The 26664-nt window shown below is 40.8% G+C and overlaps 1 protein-coding gene across 3 annotated transcripts in view; it reads left to right on the forward strand.

Moving 5' to 3' along the window:
- Positions 1-20613, forward strand: part of kiaa0825 (KIAA0825 ortholog) — a 423025-nt gene extending 402412 nt beyond the window's left edge. For all 3 annotated transcript variants that reach the window (XM_087999252.1, XM_087999265.1, XM_087999256.1), the window contains one exon: positions 19652-20613. In XM_087999252.1, the coding sequence (XP_087855378.1) occupies positions 19652-19748 (97 nt within the window). In that variant the 3' untranslated portion in view covers positions 19749-20613. The remainder of the gene's footprint in view (positions 1-19651) is intronic.
- Positions 20614-26664: the final 6051 nt, after the last annotated feature.

Consider the following 26664-nt stretch of genomic DNA (forward strand, 5'->3'; position numbering starts at 1 on the left):
GGGCACCACCCTGGGAAACTTTTGCAGTGATGTCTTGTGACTGAGATAATTGATCTCCAACAACTACAACTTCCCTTGTGATATGTGGAATGCCAACAAAGGAGATTGTTTCCTCTTGATTCCTATTGACTCCAGTTTTGTTTAGGCTCCTTGATGCCACCCTTGAGCAAGTGCTGCTTTGATACCAAGGGTAGTCCTAATACTATTTCTCCTTGTCTCTGAAGTTCATCTATGTTTTCTATCAGTGGTTAGCACTGCTGCCTCACAGTGATAGGGACCCAGGTTCAATTCCAGCCTTAGGTGACTGCACGTCAAGAGGAGTTTGCACATTCTTCTCATGTCCGTGTGGGTTTCCTCCAGGTACTCCAATTTACTCCCACAGTTCAAAGATGTGCAAGATTAGGTGGATTGGCCATGCTAAATTGCCCTTAGTGTCCAAGGATGTGTAGGTTAGGTCGGTTAGCCATAGGAAATGTAGGCTTACAGGAATAGTGGAAGGAGTCTGGGTGGGATGCACTTTGGAGAGTCGGTATGTACTTGTTGGGCCGAATGACCTACTTCCATACTGTAGGGATTCAAAGATGATTCAATGCTATATTGAGATTAGGAATTGAATCACCCAAACTGACCATCACCAAGCAGATCTTTGTTGAGTAAGTAAGACTGATTGGCCAGGTTGATTTGTCCTGCATTTTGTATGCAGGACATACCTGGCAATTTCTCACATTACCAGGTAGATGAAGTGTTACAACTGTACTGGAACAGTTTGTCTAGTGGCACCAGTAGTCTGGAGCACAAGTCTTCAGTACAATTGCCTGAATGTTGGCCTTTGCAGTGTCTAGTGTCTTCATCCATTTCTTAATATATGGAGTGAGTTGAATTTGCTGAAGGCTGGCATCTATAATGCTGATGACTTCAGGAGGACACCAAGATGGATTGTCCCCTTGGCACATCTGGTTGAAGATGCTTACAAACACTTTAGTCTTGTCTTACTAAATACAATTAGAGAACTAACTGATAGATAATTACTTTAAAGAAGTTCCTAGTATATGGCTGTCCTCCATCCAATACATGAGATCAAGATGTTGTTGGCTTAGCAATGAATGTGTGCTGATTGCATTAGTGTGCTCCAGGAACTTTTGTGTCCCAGTTCTTCCAAAAAATGTCAAGGATATATCGAAGATGTTTTGCCACATCTCCTGCCTAGTATTGGTCTTAGTGCTGTGGAGGAGTGCACTGAGAACACAAGTTTGGTAGAATTAGGAACTATCGGTCCTTGGTGATGTCTCATACTATTTAGGACTAAGTAGTGCAGAGGTAACCCATCTACTACATTCAACAGTCACTCCCTTCTCCCCCTATACAGAGTTGCAGAATTTGTGTGTCGTATAAAAGATGCACAGCAGCTTCTTCGAAAACCTCTATCACGAGGAAGCCCAAGAACAGCATATGCACAGGAGTACAACCACTAGCAAGTTGCCCTCCAAGCCATACACCACACTGACTGAAAATATATTGTAATTCCCTTCACTGTCGCTGGGTCAAACTCCTGAAACTTTCTTTCCAGCACCGTCATGGGTTTACCTATACTCCCATAAAGTGTGGCAGTTCAAGATAGCAGCTCATATTCACATTCCTCAGGGAAGTTAGGGATGGGCAATAAATTCTGGCCTAGCCATTGACTCCCCCATCCTATTAACTAAAAAAAGGGATTGTTACAATGTGGTAATCTTTTCTTCTAGTACAATGTTTCATCATGCATTTCCCTGTCAAGGCCTTTTTTCTTCAACAGAGTCAGAAAAGTTTATGCAGGTACCACAGAAGTACTCCTTCCCTGTACTTGACACATTCAAATGGAATTGCATCAGTACTAGATTTGTCCTTGGTAAGCAAGTCAATAACTTTGCAAAACTCCCCAATCTGAATTCAATATCCAACCCTCCCATAACAGGCAGGATTTCTATGCTGTTTAAATGTTTTTCAGTGTCAGTATTCCCTTTATTGGGCAATTCAAGGTTGTGTTCCATACACCTCTCCAACTGTTTATTGCAACCAATGATTACCTCTTTGCCTTTGTTTTCAACTAAGCTCTTTCCAAATGCCACTCACATTCCCTTTATTAATTGTTGTCTGAAAGTTCTGCCAAAATTATAACTGGCAGTCATTGGCACACTGCCGAGCCTTCTGATAGATTTTACATGAAATAGCTCATAGTGGAGTCAAAATATTTTTCACTTAGATTTTTCTTAAACATTATGAGAATGGGTTGCTTCACTTCAGTTACAGGCTTCATCACACTGCTGTTAACCTCGAGCAGTTATTATTTTTTTCATTCTTGCTTCCCATATGTTGAAAGTGCATTGCTGTATATGGTACATACAAATTTATGATCAAGGAACAAAAGTAGGCCATTTTGTCCTTCAAGCCTTTTCTGCCATTCACTAAGATTATTATTGATCTGATTTAAACCTCAATTGTACATTCCTACATACCCTCTATAATTTTTCATTCCCTTGGTAATTAAAATTTACCACTGCCTTAAAAATATTTAAGATTCTGCAGCTACAACCTTCTGACAGATTTTTTTTTCTCTCATCTGTTTTAGATGGGCGATTCTTTATCTTTAAACTATAAGCCCTAGTTCTAGATTTTCCCACAAAAGGAAACATACTTTCCAGATCCATCCAGTCAAGTCCCCTCAGGATCTTATATGTTTCAATTAGCTCACCTCTGACTCTTCTAAATTCCACACGATACAGGCCTAGTCTATCCAGCCTTCCTCATAAGATGATCTGCTCATTCCAGATATGAGTCAAGTAAATCTTCACTGAACTGCTTCCACCACATTAACATCCTTCCTTAAGTATGGTGTACATAGTACTCCAGATGTGGTCTCACCAGTGTCCTTTAGAATTCAAGTGTAACCTCCCTACTGATGCAAAAGAAAACCTTCACAATAAAACATAACACTTTATTGACTTTTCTAATTGCTTGTACCTGCATACTAATCTGTGATTTATACACTAGGACACCCAGATCTCTTTGCATCACAGAACTCTGCAATCTCTCATGATTTAGGTAGTATGCTTCTTTTGTATTCTTTCTGCCAAATGAATAATTTAAGAATTTCTCACATTTTTCTTCATTTGCCAGATCTTTGCCCACTCACCTATCTTGTCTACATCCGTTTATAAGCTTATGATGTCCTTGAAGTGTCCCGAAGTATGTTCCATTTGGCTTCAATGTGTAAATACCAGAGTGCAGCTTTTCAATCGAATTGAGGAATTGCTTTTTTTTTGTTATGCAAGTAGGCAGTATAGCTGATGTTGAACCTTGAATAAACAAAGTGTGGGAAATTGCATTCTAACCCTATGTGTGTTGAGAATTCTGTTGGTGATAATTCAGTTCCGATCTTGGATGTATCCAAGACAACATGTGGCATTATTTGTTCCGAAAGATATTAGTTACACAAGGCTCATGGCAGCAGTAAATCTCAAGTAGCCTCCGTCCAGTACCCAGGCCATGATGGCTGAGATAGAAATGCCATGCCGTATAGTTCCTGTCCACTCATGTTGAAATCCTCCATTAGATTAAAGATTTTCTGTCTTAGTGATTCTAAGTAAAACATTGAACTAGTCTTTCCCCTTGGTAGTGGAGGAGATCATTGAAGCATAGGTACTCGTGTATTTACCTGGTCACTTTTGAATTGAGACAGACGTAGAGAGTGCATTCTGAATCATTTGTGGAAAGTTTGGGCATTGAAAGTAATGATTTGCTTACAGCAAAACCTGCACCTTGCTCATGCATTTCCTCTGAATTCCTCCCCTGCCAGATGTTTATTTTTCAGTGACCTCCTCTTGTTAAAGCTGGAAATACTTAATATGTAAAAACACAGGAAAAATGTGGTGATGTTAATGCTCAAGTTATCATCCCTTAACTGATACTTAACATGCATTTTAGTTCTAATGTACATTGAAAACTAAATTCCGTAGGGAAGTTTTTGAGAATGTAATATCGACTTTTCTGCCAAATAGCAATAGTTTTATGCTTTGGAGAAAATGTGCATCATTCAAAATTAGTTGCATTTGAGACCAGACTCCAATCATTACACAGATTAGTGACATATAATTGATACACTTGCATATACATACCATTTAAGGAATTTGGTCTGTGGCTATCACCTTAAAATACAAATTACTGTATTTGAAAAGCAAAGACAATTGATTACCTATCAATAACAATTCATTTCTGTAGTATTTGCTCATACTCTTCCTAAATCTTCAGCACTATTCTGTGGAAGAGCACACTTATGAAAATAATGTACTTGTGTAGTGAAGGGGTGTAATTTGATTAAACTGAATTATTGAATGTACTCAGCTTGGTTACTGCCTTGGAAATTTAACTAGCTAATCACAGGAAGATCAAAGGTTCACTAATCATTAATAATTGGGAGTAGGAAAGGTAATGCATTGTGTTAGAATATAGTCCTTTCACCTCTTGAGCCTGGATCTGAATTCAGCTCAGTCAAATGGAATATAAGTTTTTCTTTTATGCTTATTCCTAAGTGAAATGAGTTTGGGCAGTCCACATCAATCTCCCAGTGGACAATATTTTACAGTGCAAAACTGTTCATAATTCAGCACTAATTGGGCTGTCTCACTTGGAGAGCTGTTAGAATGACTGGTGTGGGAATTGGAAATGTCACACTGAACTGAATCAAGTGCTCTTCTGAGACTGAGGTTTAGGCATGAGTGAAGATGTACAAGAAATGTTCTATGTTCTGGATCTAATATGCTGCACCTGATTTGAAAGTGCTTGATGCTACCTCTCGGTGTAATGGAGAAAAGTGTTCAGGAAAATTAATAAGAAGAGTACCTATAGTCATGAACAAAAACAGTAAGTGCTGGAGAAATGCAGCAGATCTGGTTGCATCTGTGAAGAGAATAACAGAAGTAAAGTTTGAGTCCAAAATGAAGCTTTAATTCTGAAGAAGGATCGCACTGGACTTGAAATGTTAACTTTGGGCTAAATTTCATGGTTTTTTAAGAGTTTTCTGGAGGGATTTATAGCTTACTATATACATTATCTCAGGATGTTATTTGATACTTCAATTTCTCTTTGCTTATAAATGTGACACCAATCTCCTCATTACATCATTATCATCATCTTTATACATTCTGATAATGTCTTGTTCTACACTATAAACTATAAGACCATAAGACATAGGAGTGGAAGCAAGGCCATTCGGCCCAATGGGTCCACTCTGCCATTTAATTATGGCTGATGGGCATTTCAATTCCACTTACCCACACTCTCCCCGTAGCTCTTAATTCCTTGCAAGGTCAAGAATTTATCAATCTCTGCCTTGAAGACATTTTACATCCCGGCCTCCACTGCGCTCCATAGCAATGAATTCCACAGGCCCACCACTCTCTTGCTGAAGAAATGTCTCCTCATTTCCATTCTAAATTGGCCCACTCTAATTTTAAGGCTGTGCCCACGAGTCCTAGTCTCCCCCTTAACGGAAACAACTTCCAGCGTCCACCCTTTCTAAGCCATGCATTATCTTGGAAGTAACTACCATACCATTAACTACCATTGGATCTACTCAGCCACATTGCAAGAATCAAATTTCATCCACAAAATAAGTATTACAATCAAATTTATAAATCATATCATGCCACATTGCATGCAAACATCTAACTGACATTGTGCAATTCTGAGTCCTTGTCTTTTGCCTTTGCCTCATGCAGTACAGAGTTACTCCAGTGGATACAAGATTACAATAGAAAGTTAGTACAGAGTGAGGACTGCAGATGCTGGAAATCAGAGTCAAGAGTGTGGTGCTGGAAAAGCACAGCAGGTCAGGCAGCATCAACAGGAAGGGCTTATGCCCAAAACGTCAATTCACCTACTCCTCAGATGCTGTCTGACCTGCTGTGCTTTTCCAGCACCACACTCTACTATAGAAGACTGTTGACTTTCACTGGAAGAGACTTCAGATAACCTTGATGATCTCTTAAAGCCCTAATGGTAAATTGTACCACCTTACTAAGATTCTGGTTTTGGTTTGAGTTGTCTGCATGGAATGGCAACTGCAAAGGAACTAGTGTAGTGTATGGGGTATTATAGGAGGATGAACAACATCATCTTGAGCAAGAAGAACAAGTTCATACTCAGCAATCCTAATACAGGTAGTTCTCCTATAATACCATCGTTGCGTTCCGGGGAAACCTTGCTTAATAGAAAAACACTTAATATAAATAATGGGGCCTATGGAAAAAGTGGAGAAACGGGTAGATCAACAAAGAAACACTCACGATCGCTCAAAAATCACCCAAAGTCTAGCACAGCCTGAATGAAGGTTGAAATCATATTTATTAATGAAACAAAAGTAAATTTAACACAGTACATTTTAAAAATGTAAGAAAGCTGCTCTCTGTACAATACCTCTCACAGCTGCTCTGTCAGCAGCTGATATCGACACAAAGACCAGCACCGATGTCGCACATGCACGGAACAGTGCAGACACTGTCGCATGTGCAGAACTGCACGCACATGCACAGAACAGCATAGAAATTTCAGTGCATGCTCATAATGAACCGTATGAACTGATTCCCGCTGGAATCGCACTATTGCCAACGGAGGTAAGCATTTTCGAAAATACCATTCCCTAATTCTTCAGCACGTTGTAGCCAAGTCGTACTGCTGAAACACACATTATCCCAGAACTATCTGTATGTCAAATCTCAGATTTCTGCTTTTCGCACTGCCTATAATGCAGCAGTCTGATATTCTATGACAGCAAGCTTGGGTTACATGAGTCTAATCTGAGCCTGTATGCCTTAAGTGTGAGCTTCCACTCAGCATTCAAATGTTTGATATCGTCTGCTGGAACTGTAGTGCAAACTGAACCATGATGTTCATTTGGACAGCTGATGCAAACAGGACCAAATTACCTCCTTCTACATTTGTCACACCCTGATTTTTTTGTGACTCAAATACCATATCGTGATTGGGTCCACAAATTTGTTAATGAATTGACCATTTTTATCATGCTGGTAAGTTCTGTTTAAAATGCCGTGCTAATTTGGTGTCAGACACCTCTTTTGATATTGTCACAGACTTTCTGGGAGGATTGTAAATACACCAAACAGTCATAATTAATACGGTATAAAGTCTCCTTTGTGGCAGTAAATTTGGTGCAATGCTTTTGGATGATGTCTCTGGCATGGTTGAATAGTTGACAGTATGTTCCAACTTTGAGAAGTGGTGTGATGGTGAGGTGAAGTTATGAATAGATTTGCTCGAAGACTGGTGTAAAGTACTGAACCATCTGTGAGACTTATGGTGCTTGGTGCTTGGATAATTGCTTTCAAGTAACAGTTCAATATTTGATATCATGATAAGATACACTCCTATCACTTCAGTGTCATACTATTGGCTAAGTTAGATATTTTAAAGAACTAATGAAAGGTACCCAGTCATGCCATTACTCCTTTAGGTTTTTATCATTGGAAAAAGAATTCAATATTTTATTGACCTTGTTTTGACATTGAAGTTTCACTGGTCGATTTATTCCACTAAAGATAATTCTATGTTAACTGTGATCAGAGTTGGTAATATATGATCAGTGTCACTAAAAATGATCCATTATTAGAACTAAACATAGTCAAACAAAGCAGCAGGATCTTTATGATTTATTTCAGATTTATTCTTACTGAGTTTCTTCCCATCCTGTAATGCAGATGAGATCATTAATAAAGTCAAGTACATTATTCATAATAAATTTAGAAAAGAAATCTGAAAATATTATAAAACCATAGACCATGAATTAAACCATGCAACCATGCAATAAAACATCTACAATGCAATGGGCTGCTGCTGCAGAAAAGTTTATCAAGTGACTGTTACATTTCTGGGTTGTCAGTAATCTTTTAACTGTGAGAGAGGAATCTGTTTTTAGTTTATACTTTAAGTACGAAAAGTAAGATGTCTTAACTGAATATATTCATTCTTTTTCCCATGAGGTTAATTCAAAGTCACTTGATATAGCTTGAGAAATACTGATTTCAATTACAACTGCTATTTTCTATGACTTTTTAGTAATAACAAAGCTATAAAACACATTCTAACCATTTGTTTTCACCAATCCTAGAAATTTCTACTTTTTTAAAACAACTGTGAATTTTATGAATTGAAGTCTTATTTTTGTTTCTGGTTCACTTTTTAGTGAGAAAATAATGAAATAATACCTTACACCTTAATTAGTTACGATCAGACTCCCTACAGTGTGGAAACAGGCCCTTCGGCCCAACCAGTCCACACTGACCCGCCGAAAAGTAACCCATCCAGACCCATTTCCCTCTGACTAATGTACCTATAACACTATGGGCAACTTAGCATGGCCAATTCACCTGGCGTGCACATCTTTGTATTGTGGGAGGAAACTGGAGCACCCGGAGGAAACCCATGCAGACAGGGGAAGAACGTGCAAGTTCCACACAGACAGTCTACCCGAGGCTGGAATTGAACCTGGGACCCTGGTGCTGTGAGGCAGCAGTGCTAACCACTGAGCCAGTGTGCTGCCGAATATCTGTACAGTCATTCAATTATTAATATCAATTTTGACTGGAAAAATTGTGAAGTTGACTTAAAATTTCCAACGTAACAGCTTATTTTGTTTGATTGTTTGTTTAATAACTAGTTCCATTAATTTACTAAAACTGAATTTCATTAAAAATTTTTGACACACCAAAAGAATGGACAAATTCAATGTGGATAATAAGGATCTTGCAAACTGGTCAACCAGTAACCCCAAGATGCTTTTTCTCCAGGAAGCTCAATGCTATTTTACAGTAACTAGGTACTTACCTGGACAGCCAAGGTCCTCCTGAATAGATATCCAGCCCTAAGAGCTGCCAACCAATTAGATTTTTGGAAGCTTTCCAATACTGGCAGCACCATTACTGGTACTATGGTGAAATCTACCTTGAAAACTGCCTGCAGACCCCCAGATGGAAGTAAGAAGGCGTCAGATGGATGCTGGAAGAAGAGTTATATTAGGAGACAGGGGACAGCCTCTCATGGGGCTCCCCACTTGATACCATGTTCTTTATTTAGTTCTAGCGTGCCTTTGACTGAATTATCTCATCCCCAGTATTCCATTGGAACTTTGAGAAGGTTTGCTGAGTGTCTCCCTGAATGTCTAGTCCCATGCCTACTGCTGAATGTGTACCAGCAACAGTAGCTGAGGGACTAGGTAACTACTCTATTGGCTCTGGGGCAGGATGGCTGTCTGTAAGCTTTTCCATACCAGAGTGATCAGAGGAAGGCACATCAGCAGTAGGATCTCCCCCCGTACCCTCCTGCTTGATCACACAGTTCTCCCAACTTTGAATACACCTCTATGGAGCATTTCATTTGGCCAACTATACCTTCTTCTTGACTGAGAACTTCACTATTTTGAATAGAAAATTGAAGTGCCAGTAATCCTTATATATGCTCCAGTCATGTAAAGTATACACCAGAATGAAAAATTGTGAAGTTGACTTAAAATTTCCAACATTAATTCAGATTTCAAACAGCCTGACTGGAACTCATCAAAATCCGCTGCACAGTTGTGGCATTTCTATTTTCCAAACTTTAGCCTTCCAGACAATAAATGCCAAATTAGAACATTTTATGCTTTAGTTGTCACTACTAGGCTGAAACTATCACAATTCATTTCACATAAAATTCTCACAGAAAGAAAGAAAATTAAAACTTGTGGCCCAGCAGTTTGGAGGGAATTGAAAGCATCTCAGAGGTGAAAGGTCAGTGTTATATCCTGTGGCAGTACTGAATCTTCCACCAATAATATTTTTGAACTAGTTGTTTGCTCTGTGGCAGGAACTGGGGAGGGGGTAAATGTTTCTGTCTTCTCCATCTCCCATGAGGAAATCATTCAGTCTCCACTTGACTTCTGCCCCAAGGCAAAGCAAAAATGCAACTTTGTTATCAGAAGAATTATTACATCTGATCCCTGATTCCTTTTGTTTTCTGGTACAAAAGATGATTTTTATGAGCATGAAACCAGGTACTTAACAAAACATGCCTACCAATAATCTTGCTCTTGAAAAATTCTAGTTTCTAACTTTCCTACAAGAAAATTCTCACTACGTAAGTTGTTCCACTTATCAAAAAGGGTGGAAGGGATAAACTAGCGAATTACTGACCATTGAGCCTCTCATTAGTGGTCATGAAACTTGGAGAAAACTCTGAAGGAGATAATTAATCTCCACTTGGAGAGACAATGTTTCATCAGGGATAGCCTGGCTTCGTCAGAGGAGTCACGCTTAACAAATTTGATTGATTTTTTTTGAGGAGGTGATCATGTATGTTGGTGAGGGTAGTCCAGTTGATGTAGTTTACATGGATTTCCGTAAATCCTTTGATAAGGTTCCAAATGGAAGATTGGTAAAGAAAGTAAAAGCACAAAGGATCCAAGGTAAATTAGCTTAGTGACAGGAGGCAGAGGGTGGAAGTACAAGACTGTTTGTGGTGACTGTATGCCCTGGGATAGCACAGGGATGTGCTGGGTCACTGATAAAGTCAAGTGTCCTGTATGCCTGCTTAACCACCCTATCAGTCTGTTCAGCTGGCTTCAGGAATCAATCATGAACAATAAGTGACCCAATAAATGGCATTAATTATAAGAGCAGGGAGGTATGTTGGAGCTGTAGAAAACTGGAATATAGTGGCATTACTGGTTGCTACATGGTAAGAAGGATGTTATTGCACTGGAGGGGTTCAGAGGAGATTCATCGGGATGTTGCCTGGGTTAGAGCATTTAGTTATGAGGAGAGGCTGGGTAGGCTCAGATTGTTTCCTTTAGAGTGGTAAAGACTGAAAGGGTACCTGACTGCGGTGTATAACATTATGACGGGCATGGGCAGGGTGGCAAGGAAGCAGCTGTTCCCCTTGGTTGAAGGATCAGTAATGAGGGGTCATAATTTTAAGGTGAAGTACAGGAGATTTAGAGGAGATTAAGGAAATAAAATTCATCCAGAGGATGTTGAATCTGGAATGCACTGTTTCAGTGGGTAGTAAAGACGGAACCTCACAAACTTTAAAATGGAATTGGATGAGCTGTTGAAATTCAAGGCTATGGACCAAGTGACGGATGGTGGGATTAGTGTAGTTAGGTTGGCACCGATTCAGTAGGCTGAAGGGCCTGTTGTGTGTTGTATGACTCTATGACTTCAACCTCAGGGGCTATAGTGATTAATGTTTGAAAGTTATTTTTCTTTCTCTGTCAGGCAAGCAAATGAGAATGTTGTAGATGCATGGCGTGAAAGGTATCTATTAAAATTATAGGGCTTGTTGTACAAATTACAGGATTTTCACTACCACTGTGAATACTACCCTTAAAATATTGTTTTTCTTTCTTTCAAATAAGCATTCACAAATCATGCAGATATAAAGTGAAAAAATATGGAAGGGAAAATGTGAGGACAAGAGAAAATGAATAAAAATTGTGATAAAAAGGAATGAGAAAAAAGAAAATAATGAAAACGGGTTAGAAGACTACATCATTGCTTTTTGCCTTTTGACTATGTGTCAGGCACTGTGTGCCACAAGTAGATTTGTTTACTTTTTTATCGTGATGTCACAGTTATCCCATTTTTGGAAGCAAAAACGAGAAGTCTGATTACTAACTGAATGGCTGTACAGTGCAGCAGGACCTGGGTGGCCTTGAAGGTAGGCATGCAGGTGCAGCAGGCAGTAACGAAGCAAATAGTATGTCAGCTTTCATCGCGAGAGGTTTTGAGTACAAGAGCAGGGACATGTTGTTGCAGTTAGACAGGGCTTTTGGAGAATATTGTGTGCAGTTTTGGTCTCCTTTTCTGAGGAAGGATGCTCTTGCTCTCGAGGGAGTGCAGTAAATGTTACTAGGCTGATTCCAGAGATGGCAGGACTGACGTATGAGGAGGAGTTGACTAGACAGAATTGTTTTCACTGGGGTTCAGATGAGTGGTGGTGGTGGTGGTTGGGGTCTGGGGGGGCAGGGCGGGGAGGGGGGGGGGAGGTGGTAGATCTCCTAAAGACTTTTAAAATTCTTACAGGACTATACAGGGTACATGCAGGGAGGATATTACCAATGGTGGTGCATCAGAACTAGAGGTTACATTCTGAGGATTTTGGATGGACCATTTAGGATAGAGATGAGGAGACATTTCTTCACCCAAAGAGTGGTGAGCCTGTGCAATTCATTGCCACAGGAAGTAGTCGATGCCAAAACATTGAATGTATTCAAGGAGCAGCTAGATATAGCACTTGGGACGAATGGGGCTAAACATTATGGGGAGAAAGCAGGATTAGGCTATAAGTTGGACAATCAGCTATGATCGTGATGAATGGTGGAGCAGGCTTGAAAACCCAAATAGTCTCCTCCTGCTCCTAGCTTCCATGTTTCTATGCAGATAATATGATTAAATAATTATGCAAATGCTAAAATATCTTTAGATTCAACTTTTTGCACTAATTTATCATAATCAAAATTTAGGTTGGCAGGGTTCACTAATTTGATAACCATCAGTATCACTTATGGTACACCTGGTGGTGGGGTCCGTTTGGAGGTGGCGGAAATGACGGCGGATGATACGCTGTATATGGAGGTTGGTGGGGTGGTAGGTGAGGACGAGTGGGGTTCTGTCCTGGTGGCAGTTGGAGGGGCGGGGCCCCACCAGGGATATATTTCCCTCCCCCCCCCCCCCCATCAGCGTTCCGAAAAGACCACTCCCTCCGTGATTCCCTCGTCAGGTCCACACCCCCCACCAACCCAACCTCCACTCCCGGCACCTTCCCCTGCAACCGCAAGAAATGCAAAACTTGCGCCCACACCTCCCCCCTTACTTCCCTCCAAGGCCCCAAAGGATCCTTCCATATCCGCCACAAATTCGCCTGCACCTCCACACACATCATCTATTGCATCCGCTGCACCCGATTTGGCATCCGCTATATTGGGGAGACAGGCCACCTACTTGCGGAACGTTTCAGAGAACACCTCTGGGACACCCGGACAACCAACCCAACCACCCCGTGGCTCAACACTTAACTCCCCCTCCCACTCCACCAAGGACATGCAGGTCCTTGGACTCCTCCATCGCCAGGCCATAGCAACACGACGGTTGGAGGAAGAGCGCCTCATCTTCTGCCTAGGAACCCTCCAACCGCAAGGGATGAACTCAGATTTCTCCAGTTTCCTCATTTCCCCTCCCCCTCACCTTGTCTCAGTCAAATCCCTCGAACTCAGCACCGCCTTCCTAACCTGCAATCTTCTTCCTGACCTCTCCGCCCCCACCCCCACTCTGGCCTATCACCCTCACCTTGACCTCCTTCCACCTATCGCATTTCCAAAGCCCCTCCTCCCTACCTTTTATCTTAGCCTGCTGGACACACTTTCCTCATTCCTGAAGAAGGGCTTTGCCCGAAACGTCGATTCTCCTGCACCTTGAATGCTGCCTGACCTGCTGCGCTTTTCCAGCTCTTGTCCTCAGATGGTTTGTTACCACAGACAACCCACTGTCAACCACTAATGGTCCCCATTAGCAGCTATTGATTCTCCCAGACTGAGCTTGATCATTCCTTTGTCTGCCCAACTACTTTTCTCTCTCTGCCTGCTCCACCTGCCAGTATGAGTGCAATTCCAACAATACTCGTGAATCTAGTATTCAGACCAAAGCAGCACACTTGCCGAGCACCACGTCCACAAATATCCACTTCCTCCATTACTGACCCTTTTATTAGCAGAGTGTACTATCTACAAGATGCACTGCAGCAATTTATCAAAGATCCTTAGTGCCTTGCAAACCCATGATCACTACCACGTAGAAGGACAAGGAACACCACCACCTGCGAGCCACTCACTATCCTGACAGTATTGTTGTGCAAAATCCTGGAATTCCTGCCTTAGCAGCATTGTGGATCAATCTACAGCACATGGACTGCAGTGGTTCAAGAAAGTAGCTCAACACCACTTTGTCAGAGTCAACTACAAATGGGTAATAAATGCTGACAGCCAGCAATACCCAGATCCCATGAGTGAAGACTTTTTTTAAAGTATCTTCTGAAAGGCCATTTATACATCAACCACACTCCCTCAATTATCCTTCGCTGACGCTCCATTGACGATTCAATCATGTTTTCAGACACTCAGCTTTATATTCACAAACATTTGGTGATTTGATTCCACCAGTCAAACACTTGGTCTGTTCTGATATAATGCGATAGTTCAGTTCCAGTGCGATTCTGCATTTTAAGAAAATCACATAATAGCAACACCATTCAAACCAATGGGCTAGGAATTGCATTATAGTCAAAACACGTAAGGAAAGTTCATGTTCTACAAGTAGTGGTCTAAATTCTTCAATCGCGTTAAAGCCAATTCACATTGAAGAAATGCGCATTATAGCAGAACCGACTGTACCCCAAATATTGAGAGAAGGAACTTGCATTGGTTCAAAGAAGTCCATTAATACACTATATCAAACATTCACACACCAGACCTTGTCATTACATGGGCTGTAAACAAAAACTCCCCATTTTCTCCCAGGCTGACTTTACCCATTTCTTTGTCTGCCCAACTGTTCTCTCTTTCTCTCTGGGCTCAATCTCCACTTATCATTTACTTCTTCCCTCTACTCCCTTGCTAACATCAGCATATATACCAATCTTTTCCGAGCTGAAATCATTTCTGACAAAGAGTTCACTGGCCCCAAAATGTTAACTCTGCTTTCTCTCTACAGATGCTGCCAGACCTGCCGAGTTGTTCCAGCAATTTCTGTTTTTGTTATTAATTTTTAGTCTTATCAATGTTTGGAAATTAAATTTCTCGAGGACAGTCACAACTTATGGTTAAAATTCATGGTGTATTTAATGTGTCTCCTTGTCGTTTGCTTCTCAGCTGAAGTTTTCCCAAAAGAATCAATGAATGACCATTTTGTGTTGATATCCACAGGAGTGAGATCTGTGGGAATTCTCCTGTTTTTTCCTCTTTCCTCTGTCCTGTTATTCCTGCTAACTGTTGTTTTTCCAGAAATCACCATATGTATCCCTGTCCGTGGTGCAACATCATGATAATGTTAAAATATATATCTATGTGCATTTCAGCATTTTATTTCAAAATTTATCCTTTCATAAAGGGTTATGTTCGTGTATAGTCCAGAAAATACCACTGGTTCTTTTTTATTTTGTTTATCAGAAATATCTTAACAAGTATCATGCTGAATTGAATTGAATTGAATTGAATTTGTACCGAGGCACAGTGAAAAGCTTTGTCTTGCGAGCAATACAGGCAGATCACAGAGTTAAGTAGCATAGATAAGTAAATAATAGGTAAACTGCGGCAATAACAAAAACACAGGTATAGGCGAATGTTAAGAGTTTGTGAGTTCATTCAGTATTTTAACAACAGTAGGGTAGAAACTGTTGCGAAATTGCTGATGCATGTGTTCAGGCTTCTATACCTTCTTCCCGATGGTAGAGGTTGTAGAAAAACATTGCAGAGTGGGGTGGACCTTTAAGAATTCTGGCAGCCTTTCCTTAACAGCGGGATTCTATAGATGGGAGATTGGCATTTGTGATTGTCCATGCTGAGTTCACCACTCTCTGTAACTGTCTCTGATCTTGAATGGTACAGTTGGCATTCTTGAATGGTACAGTTGCCATACCAGGTAGTGATACATCCAGACAGAATGCTCTTGTGATGGCGCACCTATAAAAGTTGGCAAGGGTATTCGCCGTCATGCCATTGGGCCTTTGTAACCAGTGCCTCCACATGAAGAGTCCAAGAAAGCTTGTTGTGGATGACCACTCCCAGGAGCTTGACACTTTCCACTTGTTCCACCTCTGTGCTGTTAATGTGTAGGGGGAATGAGTAACATCCCACTGAAAATCAATAATGAGTTCCTTGGTCTTGTTAGCATTGAGAGCTAGGTTGTTCTCAGTGTACCATTTTTCCATGCCTTCCACCTTCCATCTGTAGTCTGTATCATAGCCATCTGAGATTCGACCAACTATGGTGATATTTTCAGTGAACTTGAAAATGGCATTAGTCTGGTATTTGGCGACACAGTCATGGGTATACAGTGAATAAGCACCCCTGGGGGGCTCCAGTGTTGAGTGTTAGTGACAATGAAATATAGTTCTCAATCTTCACTGATTGTGGCCTGTGGGTCAGGAAACTGAGAATCCAGTTGCAGAAAGTTGGGCCGAGTCTGAGATCACTAAGTTTAGTAATCAGTCTCGAGGGGATAATAGTGTTGAAGGCTGAACTGTAGTAAATGAGTAGGATTCTTAATAGCTGTTCTTGGTGTCAAGATGTTCTAGGGAGGAGTGAAGGACAAGTGATCTGGATCTGTTGGTCAGATTGGCAAATTGGAGTGGGTCAAGAGTAGTGGGGAGGCTAGAGTTGTTTAATGCCATGACCGGCCTTTCAAAGCACTTCATGAACACCGAAGTTAGGGCCACTGGGTGACAGTCATTGAGACATGCTGCATGAGCCTTCTTAGGCACAGGGATAATGTTGGCCCTCTTGAAACAGACAGGGATAGTGGCCTGCTGCAGGGAGTGGTTGAAAATGTCTGAGAAGACCTCTACCAGTTGACCTGCTCATGCTCTGAGTGCACGGCCTGGTACTCCGTCTGGTCCCATCGCTTTCTTTGGATTCACATGAAGGAAAACTGATCTGACCTCTGATGCAGTGACTGGTGGGATAGGTTCATCAGGACTTGTTGGAATAGGTGATACCTCCCGCCAAAATTCTGCTCAAAGCCAACATAGAAGGTGTTGAGGTGATCTGAGAGGGATATGTCATTGTCTGCTATCTTGCACTTTTTTTTAGAACCTCTGATGTCAACCAGTCCTTGCCATAGTCACCGGGTGTCTGTCTGGGTGTCTAGTTTGGATCGCTATTAGTCCTTGGCTGTCTTAATGGCTCTGCGAAAGTCATACTTGGATTCCTTTTATTTGAATGGGTCTCCTGATCTGAAGGGTTCACGCCTGGTTTTTAACAAGTTCTGTATGTCCTGAGTCATCCAGGGTTTCTTGTTGGGGAACACCTGGCTTGACTTCCTCGGTATGCAATCCTCCACACACTTGCTGATAAAGTCTGTGACGGTGGTGGTGTACTTTTTCAAGGTACCTGCGGACTGTTTGAACTCGGCCCAATCAGCCGATTCCAAACAGCACCGGAGTTGATCCTCTGCCTCCTCCGACCAGCACTGGACCTGTATCCGTGAGGGGGTCTCCTGCTTGAGCTTTTGCCTGTAAGCCGGGAGAAAAAACATGGCATTGTAGTTGGAGTTCCCGCAATGAGGGCGGGGGATGGAACGGTAGGCATCCTTCACAGTGGTTTAAAATGTTCAGGCCCCTAATGGGGCAGGTAATGTTCTGGTGGTACTTGGGCAACACCTTCCTTAGATTGGCTTGATTTAAGTTGCCAGTCACAATAAACAGGGCCTCAGGGTGTTCTGTCTCCAGGGTGTTAGTGGTAGAGTACAGCACATCCAGAGCTTCCTCCACCTTTGCTTGTGGCGGTATGTACACAGCAGTTAGTACAGCAGCGGTAAATTCCCATGGTAGATAGAAGGGGCGGCATTTGATGGTGAGGAGTTCAAGGTTTGGGGAGCGATGGCTGCCCAGGGTTGCATTGTCCACGCACCACAAGTTGTTGATTAAAAAGCAAACACCTCCACCCTTTGTCTTACCCAAGGATGCTGTGCGGTCCATACAACGGATAGAAAAACCATCAGCCTGAAATGCGCAGTCGGGAATGGATGAGTTGAGCCAGGTTTCCGTGAGGCAGACTGCGCAGCAGTCCCGCAGTTCATGCTGGAAGCTGAGCTGTGATCTGAGTTCATCCATCTTGTTCTCCAGAGATTGTACATTTGCTCGGAGTAGGGTGGGGGGGGAGAGTCTTGAAACCGCGTAGTCTCAGTTTTACTAGCAGGCTACCACTCTTACCCCGCTTCCTCGCAGGTTTCTTACATTTGAGTGGTCTGGTGGAGTGAATTCTGACTGCTTCCAGTTAAAGTGATCCTTCTGAGGACCCTATGGAGCAGGGGTAGGTTGCAGTTTGGTGTATTTTGAGGAGGGTCTGCTTAGGATCCAGTGTAGCAGGTAGTGTTCTGTGTTTTTTTAACCGGAGGGAGTGTGTTTAGGACCCAGTGGAGAAGATACGTTTCTACGTGTTCCGATTTGTCCGGTTAGTTCCTGGTTTCAGTTGCCGCCCAGCCATGTTTTTTTTTGCAGAGGTGTTTGGGATGCTCTCCAGGTAAATTCTGATAGATTTCATGTCAGGCAGGCATCTTATGGATTCCTGATGAAGAGCTTTTACCCGAAACATTGATATTTCTGTTCCTGGATGCTGCCTGACCTGCTGTGCTTAGCCAGCACCACTCTAATCTTGACTCTAATTTCCTGCATCTGCAGTACCCAACTCCACCTAGGCGTGTTATGGGGCCAGGAGCTCAAAACATGATGCTCTTTAAACATTTAAGCATGCCCAGTTTTTATTCGTGTATTAATGTTTCTTAGTTTCTGCCTAATTATGAATACAACCACTTGTGTATTTCATTGGAAAAATAATTTTTAATATGTGGAATAAGACGTTTTTCACTGACAAATTTTGAGCTACTGCTCTATCAGTTTGCATATTCTCAATACTATGCCAATGACAAAAACAATTTTACCATTTGCATAAGGCGGCACCAAAAGTGAACAGGTAGATTAGAAGCTAAAACTTCCTACTGGTCTGATCCCAGGGCAAAACTGTGCAATAGTCTCCAAATAACTGTGCATCCAATTATCCAAACATACTATTGTCCCAGCATATAGCTGCTAATCAGTTGAGGGCATTTATGACAACTGAACATTAAAGAGCTTCGATTCATATATCATTTTCCATGAGCACTGAGTGTCTTAAAGCACTTTACAGCCAATTGAATATTTTTGAAGCGTAGTCATTGTTGTAATGTCAGAAACACAGCAGTCAATTCACACATAGCAAGCTCCCAGAAATAGCTGTGATAATGACAAGGTAATCTATTTTTGTGATGTTAAACATTAACTAGAATACTGTGTTAGTTGTCCTGATCATCTTCAAAATACAACAATAGCATCATTTATATTCACCTGATAAGAAAGGACAGAGCCTGGAGGGAATATCTAAATTCAGCACCAGTACCATCACCAGCAGAGCATTCTCTTAGCACTACAGTTTCAGCCTAGATTTTCATGTTCAAGTCTTGGAGTGGAACTTGATCCCAGAGATTTGTAATTCAAAGACCAGAGCGCAACTGAGCCACAATTGACGATCAAAGTTGAGGTTTGGTGAGTCAGGCAGATTTAGTACCTGTGTGGTTCCCATGGCCCAGTGCACTAAAAAAAGAATGGATGTGAAAAGCAATTAACTTTCTCAAATAATTTCAAATTATTCTTGGCAATGTTGACAAACAATAACTTAGTTTGCTAATATTAGCCAGATGAGAAATTTATTTATATTTTAAAGTTTTTTATCATATACATGGATACTACTTTGTTTTAGATAATATATTAGTGCATCAAGAGCTATTGTTAATCTGCTATATTGTTTGATTATATCTTCCAGATGGGAAATGCAAGCTGACAGAACTCTTGATGCCAAAGAACAGGATATGGTAGATAACCTGCGAAAGCTGTATTTTCACAAGGACAGCCAAATTTAGAGTAGCAATATAAGTAGTTCAGTTTTGCTGCTTTGCTTTTTGTCCAACTGAATAGTTAAATGTTTTATCAAAAATAATGCAGCAATGGAAGAACATGAACAGTAACTAAACATGTCTTATGTTATGAGGAAGTTGTCCATTAGTTATATTGTCAAAATATGCAGTTTGATGTGTTAATTTAGATTCGCATTGAATTCTGAAGAAAGTAGTTGAATTTTAATACATTTAAGTTTTACATGTCTTTATGTTTGGTTGGAATTAAACGCCTGTCTGATCGCTTAAAGGGTGCACAACTGAACTACACAGAACAGGAATTTCCCCAGTTTATATGAAGTCTACATTAGTTCGCTGATCTTCACCAACAAGGTAATGCCAGTTTTAGACTTGGTATCATACCCACTGGAAGAGAAACAACAGTCACTATGTCTCCTGATCATTAGTGGCCCCTGCTGGAAATGCATGTTTGTGAATATTGAATGAGGATAGTTACTGTACTCCTTTCCATGTCTTTATAATAAATCACTCTGTATCTTGATGTTAGAATTGACTTGTATGTTTTTAAACAAGTGTGTTTTCTTAAAGGTTGTTTTAAATAATCCTGTAGGCATCATACAATGTCTTCAATGGAATGTGTTCTGTTATTATTAGAATTCATCTAGTAGATTTGATCTAGAATAACAGATCAGATATTATTGTCTCTATCAATGTCTTGTGGAATATATGCAATAGAAGGTGAGGCTGTAAAAATAGAAACAAATACTGTACCAGCAATTGAAAAAAAACCTGCTCATAGTGAAAGTGGGAGCTTTGGAAGAGCAATTGGAGCACAAATCTGATGGAAATAAATTTAAAATATTGAACTGTGGTTAGTAGAATTTTGCTACTGTATCTTTGTGTTTATTATTGTTCTAAGGATTTCAACACTGTCAAGCAAAATGTATGAAGAAATCCGATTTCTATTAAATCAATTGACCATTACTGACAAAATTATGAAGCATTCTGAAATTGCATGTGAATCAAAAGTTAACCTGATATTGATGAGTCTATGAAATGGAGGATTCTGATTTTTAAAACAGAATTGACTGAACGATCTGAAAAATACATATTCTATCTGAACAGCCGTTATGAAGGGTACATCAGTGTCACAAAATATATAAGTGGAATATACATTGAACAGACATAAAACAGTACGGCACACACAGGCTGTTCAGCGCATGTCTGTGCCAACCATGTTTCAATTCTAAACTAATCCCATCTGCTTGTACATGGTCCATATCCCTCTACTCCTTGCCTGTTCACGTGTCTATCAAAATGTCTCTTAAACATTGCTATCATATCTGCTTCTACTACCTCACTTGGCACGCATTCAAGACATCTACCACCCTATGTGTAAAAACATGCCTCGCACACCTTTAAAATTTCCACCACATGCTTTAAGCCTATTACTCACTGCAATTTGATATTTCCACCCTGAGAATGAAGATTTGACTATCCACGCTATCTATGCTTTTCATAATTTTATATCTTTCTATCAGGTCGCCCCTCTGCCTCTGATGCGCTAGCGAAAACAACCTTTACTTACAGCTAATGTGCGCCAATCTAGGCAACGTCCTGGTAAACCTCTTTTGCACTCTCTCCAAATCCTCCACATCCGTGCTATAGTGTGGCAACCAAAATTGCATACACAATACTCCAAATATGCTCTAACTAAAGTTTTAAATAGTTGCTACATTATGTGCCTACTTTTATACTTAATGTTCCAATCGATGAAGGCAAGCATGCTATAGACCTTCTATTTTCCATTATTTAACTCTGTTGCTGCTTTCAGGGAGATGTGGACTTACACCCAAAGGTCTCTCTGTATGTCAATGCTCCTATTTTACTATGTACTTTCTTCTTCATTTGACCTCCCAAAATGCATCACCTCACACTGATCCGGATTGAATTACATCTGCTGTTTCTCTACCCAAATTTCAAATTGATCTATATCCTACTGTATCCTTTGACAACCTTTCTCATTATCCACAACTCTGCCAATTTTTGGAAGAGGATCACCGAGAAAATATGGAGCACAAGTCACAGGAAATAAAATTCAAGATTACACTCTTTGCCTCCAGAATCAGCTTCCCAAATATGGATAAATCCCAATTGAATTAGAAGTTGTTTCAGCAATGGGAGTTGTGAGAGTGTGAGCCAGGGGCCAGCCAAGAAGGTAAGTTTGAACATAAAATATTTGCCTCGTGAATCAGCAGCTTCCATTTCAGCAGTGGGAGTTGAGCCAGCGCAAGCCGGGGACAGCCAGGAAGGTAAATTTGAATAGTAAATACTTACCTTTTATGTTACAAATAACCTCAGGTAACCACTGAAACCATGACAGAGGATGACCATAGTTCATTTCAATTTTGTGTATTTTGTATTTTCTTGCACAATGCCATAGAATTTCCACAAGGGTTGTCCCTATCTCCCACCATAACTTTTGCCAAAGATCTACAAAAAGACTTTTGTGAAGATCTGTAGCTCAGGTTGTGGTTGGACTTGTTATTGGTTCACTTCATCCGGAGGCTACAAGCATTGAAACTGTCGCCTAAAAGATAGATATAAGGATGAAATGTTTACAAAAAAAAATCAACTGACGAGACAAACTGACCAACAACTCAATTTACAAAATTCAAATAAGCAGCGCAGGTTTCAGTCCGATAAGGTCCACACTCATTCGAATGAATATTAACAAGCTACATTGAACATAACTATTTACAAGAGATAATAAGTGAGAGAGAGCATCTAATCTGGAACTCAACAAGCACAATTCCAACTGATCGGATGTCACTATAATATAGCTCCTTTAGCTCATGCTTGGTAACTGTACTGGAGTAAAGCTTTAAAACTGAATTATACTTTTACTCTATGTCTTACCTTCCAAGTTCTTTTACAGCATCCTTTTTTTTTAACCATTAATGTAACCATGAATTCAAACTCTCCCCGTAGGTCTCTTTTGCTTAAGGGACTAATCTCCAACAGAATTATCTCTTCTAGAACATATAGTACCTATGTATTCTCTTTCCTTGGAGCACTAGCACCTTGGTGGAAAGGAAAAGCAGCTATACAATGGCTCATTCTTGAGCGACAGCACTTGTGAATATTTCTGCACTACTTACAGGGTACAAATTTCTGTTTATAAAGATTGTGATATCACTTCCACAACTTCTACACTGTAAGGCTGCAGTCATTGATATCTCAGAAACTCCATGAGAAAGTGGAACTGCAACATAATTGACAACGTAATAAATCATTGGAGCAGGATCAATGGGAAATTTCTGTGTAATATTCTGATCTGCTGATTTGAAAGCTCAACGTCGTCATGCAGATGACCTATGTCATTAATGAGAGAAGAAAAATAATGGGTTTTTTCCCAGTTTTCTCATGAGCAGAAGGTTTTCTTCATTTAAACATTCACTGTGATCTTGGAATTCTGAATGTTTCTGCAACAGAGGATTTTTCCTTATACAATATCCTAGTTTAATCAGTTCTCTGGGAACACAAGTTGTATGTGTACAAGATTTTTGTAAATGTTCTACAAGCTTTTTGTTTTCAGCTGTCCAGATTTACTTGTGTTGTTTGACTGCTAACAGCTAGACTTTTAGTTCAGTAGTCTGATTCCGTTATGATTTGGAGGTGCCTGTGTTGGACTGATTCTGTTAGAATGCTAATTCTTGTTTCAAGCTCATTCTGATGATCTAAGCTTAGTCGAGGCACTCAGCATGTCTAGAAGCTCAATAGTTTGGTCAAGGTTTTGCCTGGAAAAGCTCTTCAGCATATCCACAGCTTGCTGATGTGTTTCTTGTGCAGCGTCCAGCGACCATTCATGTAGATCAATGGCTTCTGAATGTCGAAAACTGATTAGATCCAGTATGGATTTAAGTACAGTAGCGCCTCAACTTACGAACTTAATCCGTTCCAGGATCTGGTTTGCGAACCGAAAAGTTCGCAAACGGAATCAATTTTCCCCATTATTTGGATAGCGTAAGAATGCTTGGATGGCTGTTCACAGCGCACACGCCAAAGACGAACTGTATGAGATCACGTGGGGCCCGAAAGCTTTTGCATTCAACAAGCGCGTAGCAAAGCAGAACAATGAAACTACGTGGTCGCACACGGGCTTTTTGCGTTCGTACCTTGAATTTCATACGTACGTTGAAGCAAAATTTTACATACAATCCTGTTCGTAAACCGATTTGTACGTGAACGGGGTCGTTCATATGTCGAGGCACTACTGTATCTCCTTTTTTCTGGATCACATTTAATTAGCTACTTACTGCTGTTGTGTTACCTCCTGATGGACTGTTTCCTAGGATTACAGTTTTTCTTGAAATATGTCTAGCACATAGTGACAAAGATGTACTACAAATAATTGGCTTCTGCCAGTATAGCTGACTAGAATCCACCCTGCCTGAAACTTCAATGTTTATAATTTTGTACTGAACCATTAAAATCTCTTTCCTGTGTGATTAAAGGTTTTTTTTTCTAATTCCGCAATCCTAGAGCCTTGATTTTGTTGTCACTTTATTGGCTGTAGATATTTTTAAACTTTCATTTGCTTTCATTTGTGCTTAAACCAGTTAAAGATTTTGTTGTTGATTCCCAGTGTTGATCCAACCTATTCCTCTGGGAGGAATTTATCCATCCGACTGTGACTGTCGTCTCTGCTTTTGTATCTTCTTGGTAGATTCTGTGAAACAAAATAGACAACTTTGCATCTTCTTTTACCTTTTTCAATAAGGGACTGATTCACCTCAAAATTGATGTCCATATTTTCAGGAACACAGCCACTCAAATCCAAAGGTATAGGAAAATCCAAACACCTCATTCATACTGTCAACACCCAGTGATTCTAAAAGAGTTCCAGACTTCGACCACCGTTTACTTTGTAAAGATGTCTTTCCTAAATTAATTCCTGAAATGTTTGGCACTAATGTCTAAGTTATGTCTCTAAGTCCTACATTCCTGAACCAGCAGAAGCAGTTTCGCCGACCCTCTTTGTCCTCTTAGAACATAGAACAGTACAATACAGGCCCTTCGGCCCTCGATGTTGTGCTGACCTTATAGATCAAACTAACCTACATACCCTTTATTTTACTATCATTCATGTGCCTATCCAACAGTCGCTTGAATGATCCTAATGTATCTGACTCTACAACCACTGCTGGCAGTGCATTTGTGTAAAGAACCGAACTCTGACATCTCCCCTAAACCTTCCTCCAAGTTGCTTAAAGTTATGCCACCTTGTGATAGCCATTTCTGCCCGAGGAAAATGTCTCTGATTATTCACTCTACCTATGTCTCTCATAATCTTGTACAGCTCCATCAAGTTACCTCTGATCCTTCTTTGCTCCAGTGAGAAAAGCCCTAGCTCCCTCAATCTTTCTTCATAAGACATGCCCTCCAGTCCAGGTAGCATCCTGGTAAATCTCCTCTGCACCCTCTCTAAAGCTTCCACATCCTTCCTATAATGAGGCGACCTGAACTGAGCACAATATTCCAAATATGGTCTAACCAGGGCTCTATGGAGTTGCAGGAGAAAGTGAGGGCTGCAGATGCTGGAGATCCGAGCTGAAAATGTGTTGCTGGAAAAGCACAGCAGGTCAGGCAGCATCCAAGGAACAGGAGAATCGACGTTTCGGGCATAAGCCCTTCCTGAAGAAGGGCTTATGCCCGAAACGTCGATTCTCCTGTTCCTTGGATGCTGCCTGACCTGCTGCGCTTTTCCAGCAACACATTTTCAGCTCTATAGAGTTGCAACTCTTAACATCAATCCTCCTGCTAATGAAATCCAACACACCATATGCCTTCTTAACAACATTATCAACTTGGGTGGCAACTTTGAGGGATCCATAGACATGGACCCCAAGATCCTCTGTTCCTCCACACTGCCAAGAATCCTGCTTTTAACTTTATATTCTGTATTCAAATTCACCCTTCCAAAATGAATCACTTATCCAGGTTGAATTCCAGTTCTGCATTCTGTCAATGTCCCGTTACAACTTATAACAGTCTTCCACACTATGTACCACTCGAACAACCTTCATGTCATTGGCAAACGTACTAACCCACCCTTCCACTTCCTCATCCAAGTCATTTATAAAAATCAGAAAGAGCAGACATCCCAGAACAGATTGCTGCAGAATACCACTCATCACCAAGCTTCAGGCTGAATACTTTCCATCTACTACCACCCTCTGTCTTCCATGGACCAGCCAGTTCTGCATCCAGACAGTCAGATTTCCCTGTATCCCATGCCTCTTTCCTTTCTGAATGAGCTTACCATATCAAGGGAACTTTATCAAGCTTCTTGCTTAAATCCATGTACACCATATTCACTGCTCGACCTTCATCACTGTGTTTTGTCTCATTCTCAAATAATTCAATAAGTTTTATGAAGCATGACTTGCCCCCCATAAATCCATGCTGACTCACTCTAATCAAACTATGGTTTTCCAAGTAATAATAAATCCTGTCTCTCAGAATCCTCTCCAATAATTTGCCCACCATAGACATAAGACTGACTGGTCTGTAACTCCCCTGATTATCCCTGCTCCCTTTCTTGTCAAGGGAATAACATTTACCACCTTCTAATCATCTGGCAGTACCCCCGTGGACTGCGAGGATGCAAAGATCATTGCCAAAGGCACAGAAATCTCTTTCCTCACTTCCCGTAGTAACCTTGGGTATATCCTGTCTGGCCCAGGGGACTTATCTTTCCTTATGTTTTCAAACTTTCTGTACATTCTCCTTCTTAATCTCAGCCTGTTTGAGCATATCAGCCTGTTTCACACTGTCCTCACAAATGTCTAGGTCTGTCTCAGTAGTGAATACTAAAGCAAAGTATCATTAAGGTCCTTCCCTACTTCGTCAACTCCAG

This window comes from Chiloscyllium plagiosum, unplaced genomic scaffold (assembly GCF_037043375.1).
Source record: "Chiloscyllium plagiosum isolate Xiang-an unplaced genomic scaffold, Cpla_swu_hap1 HiC_scaffold_2, whole genome shotgun sequence".
NCBI classification, from domain to species: Eukaryota; Metazoa; Chordata; class Chondrichthyes; order Orectolobiformes; family Hemiscylliidae; genus Chiloscyllium; species Chiloscyllium plagiosum.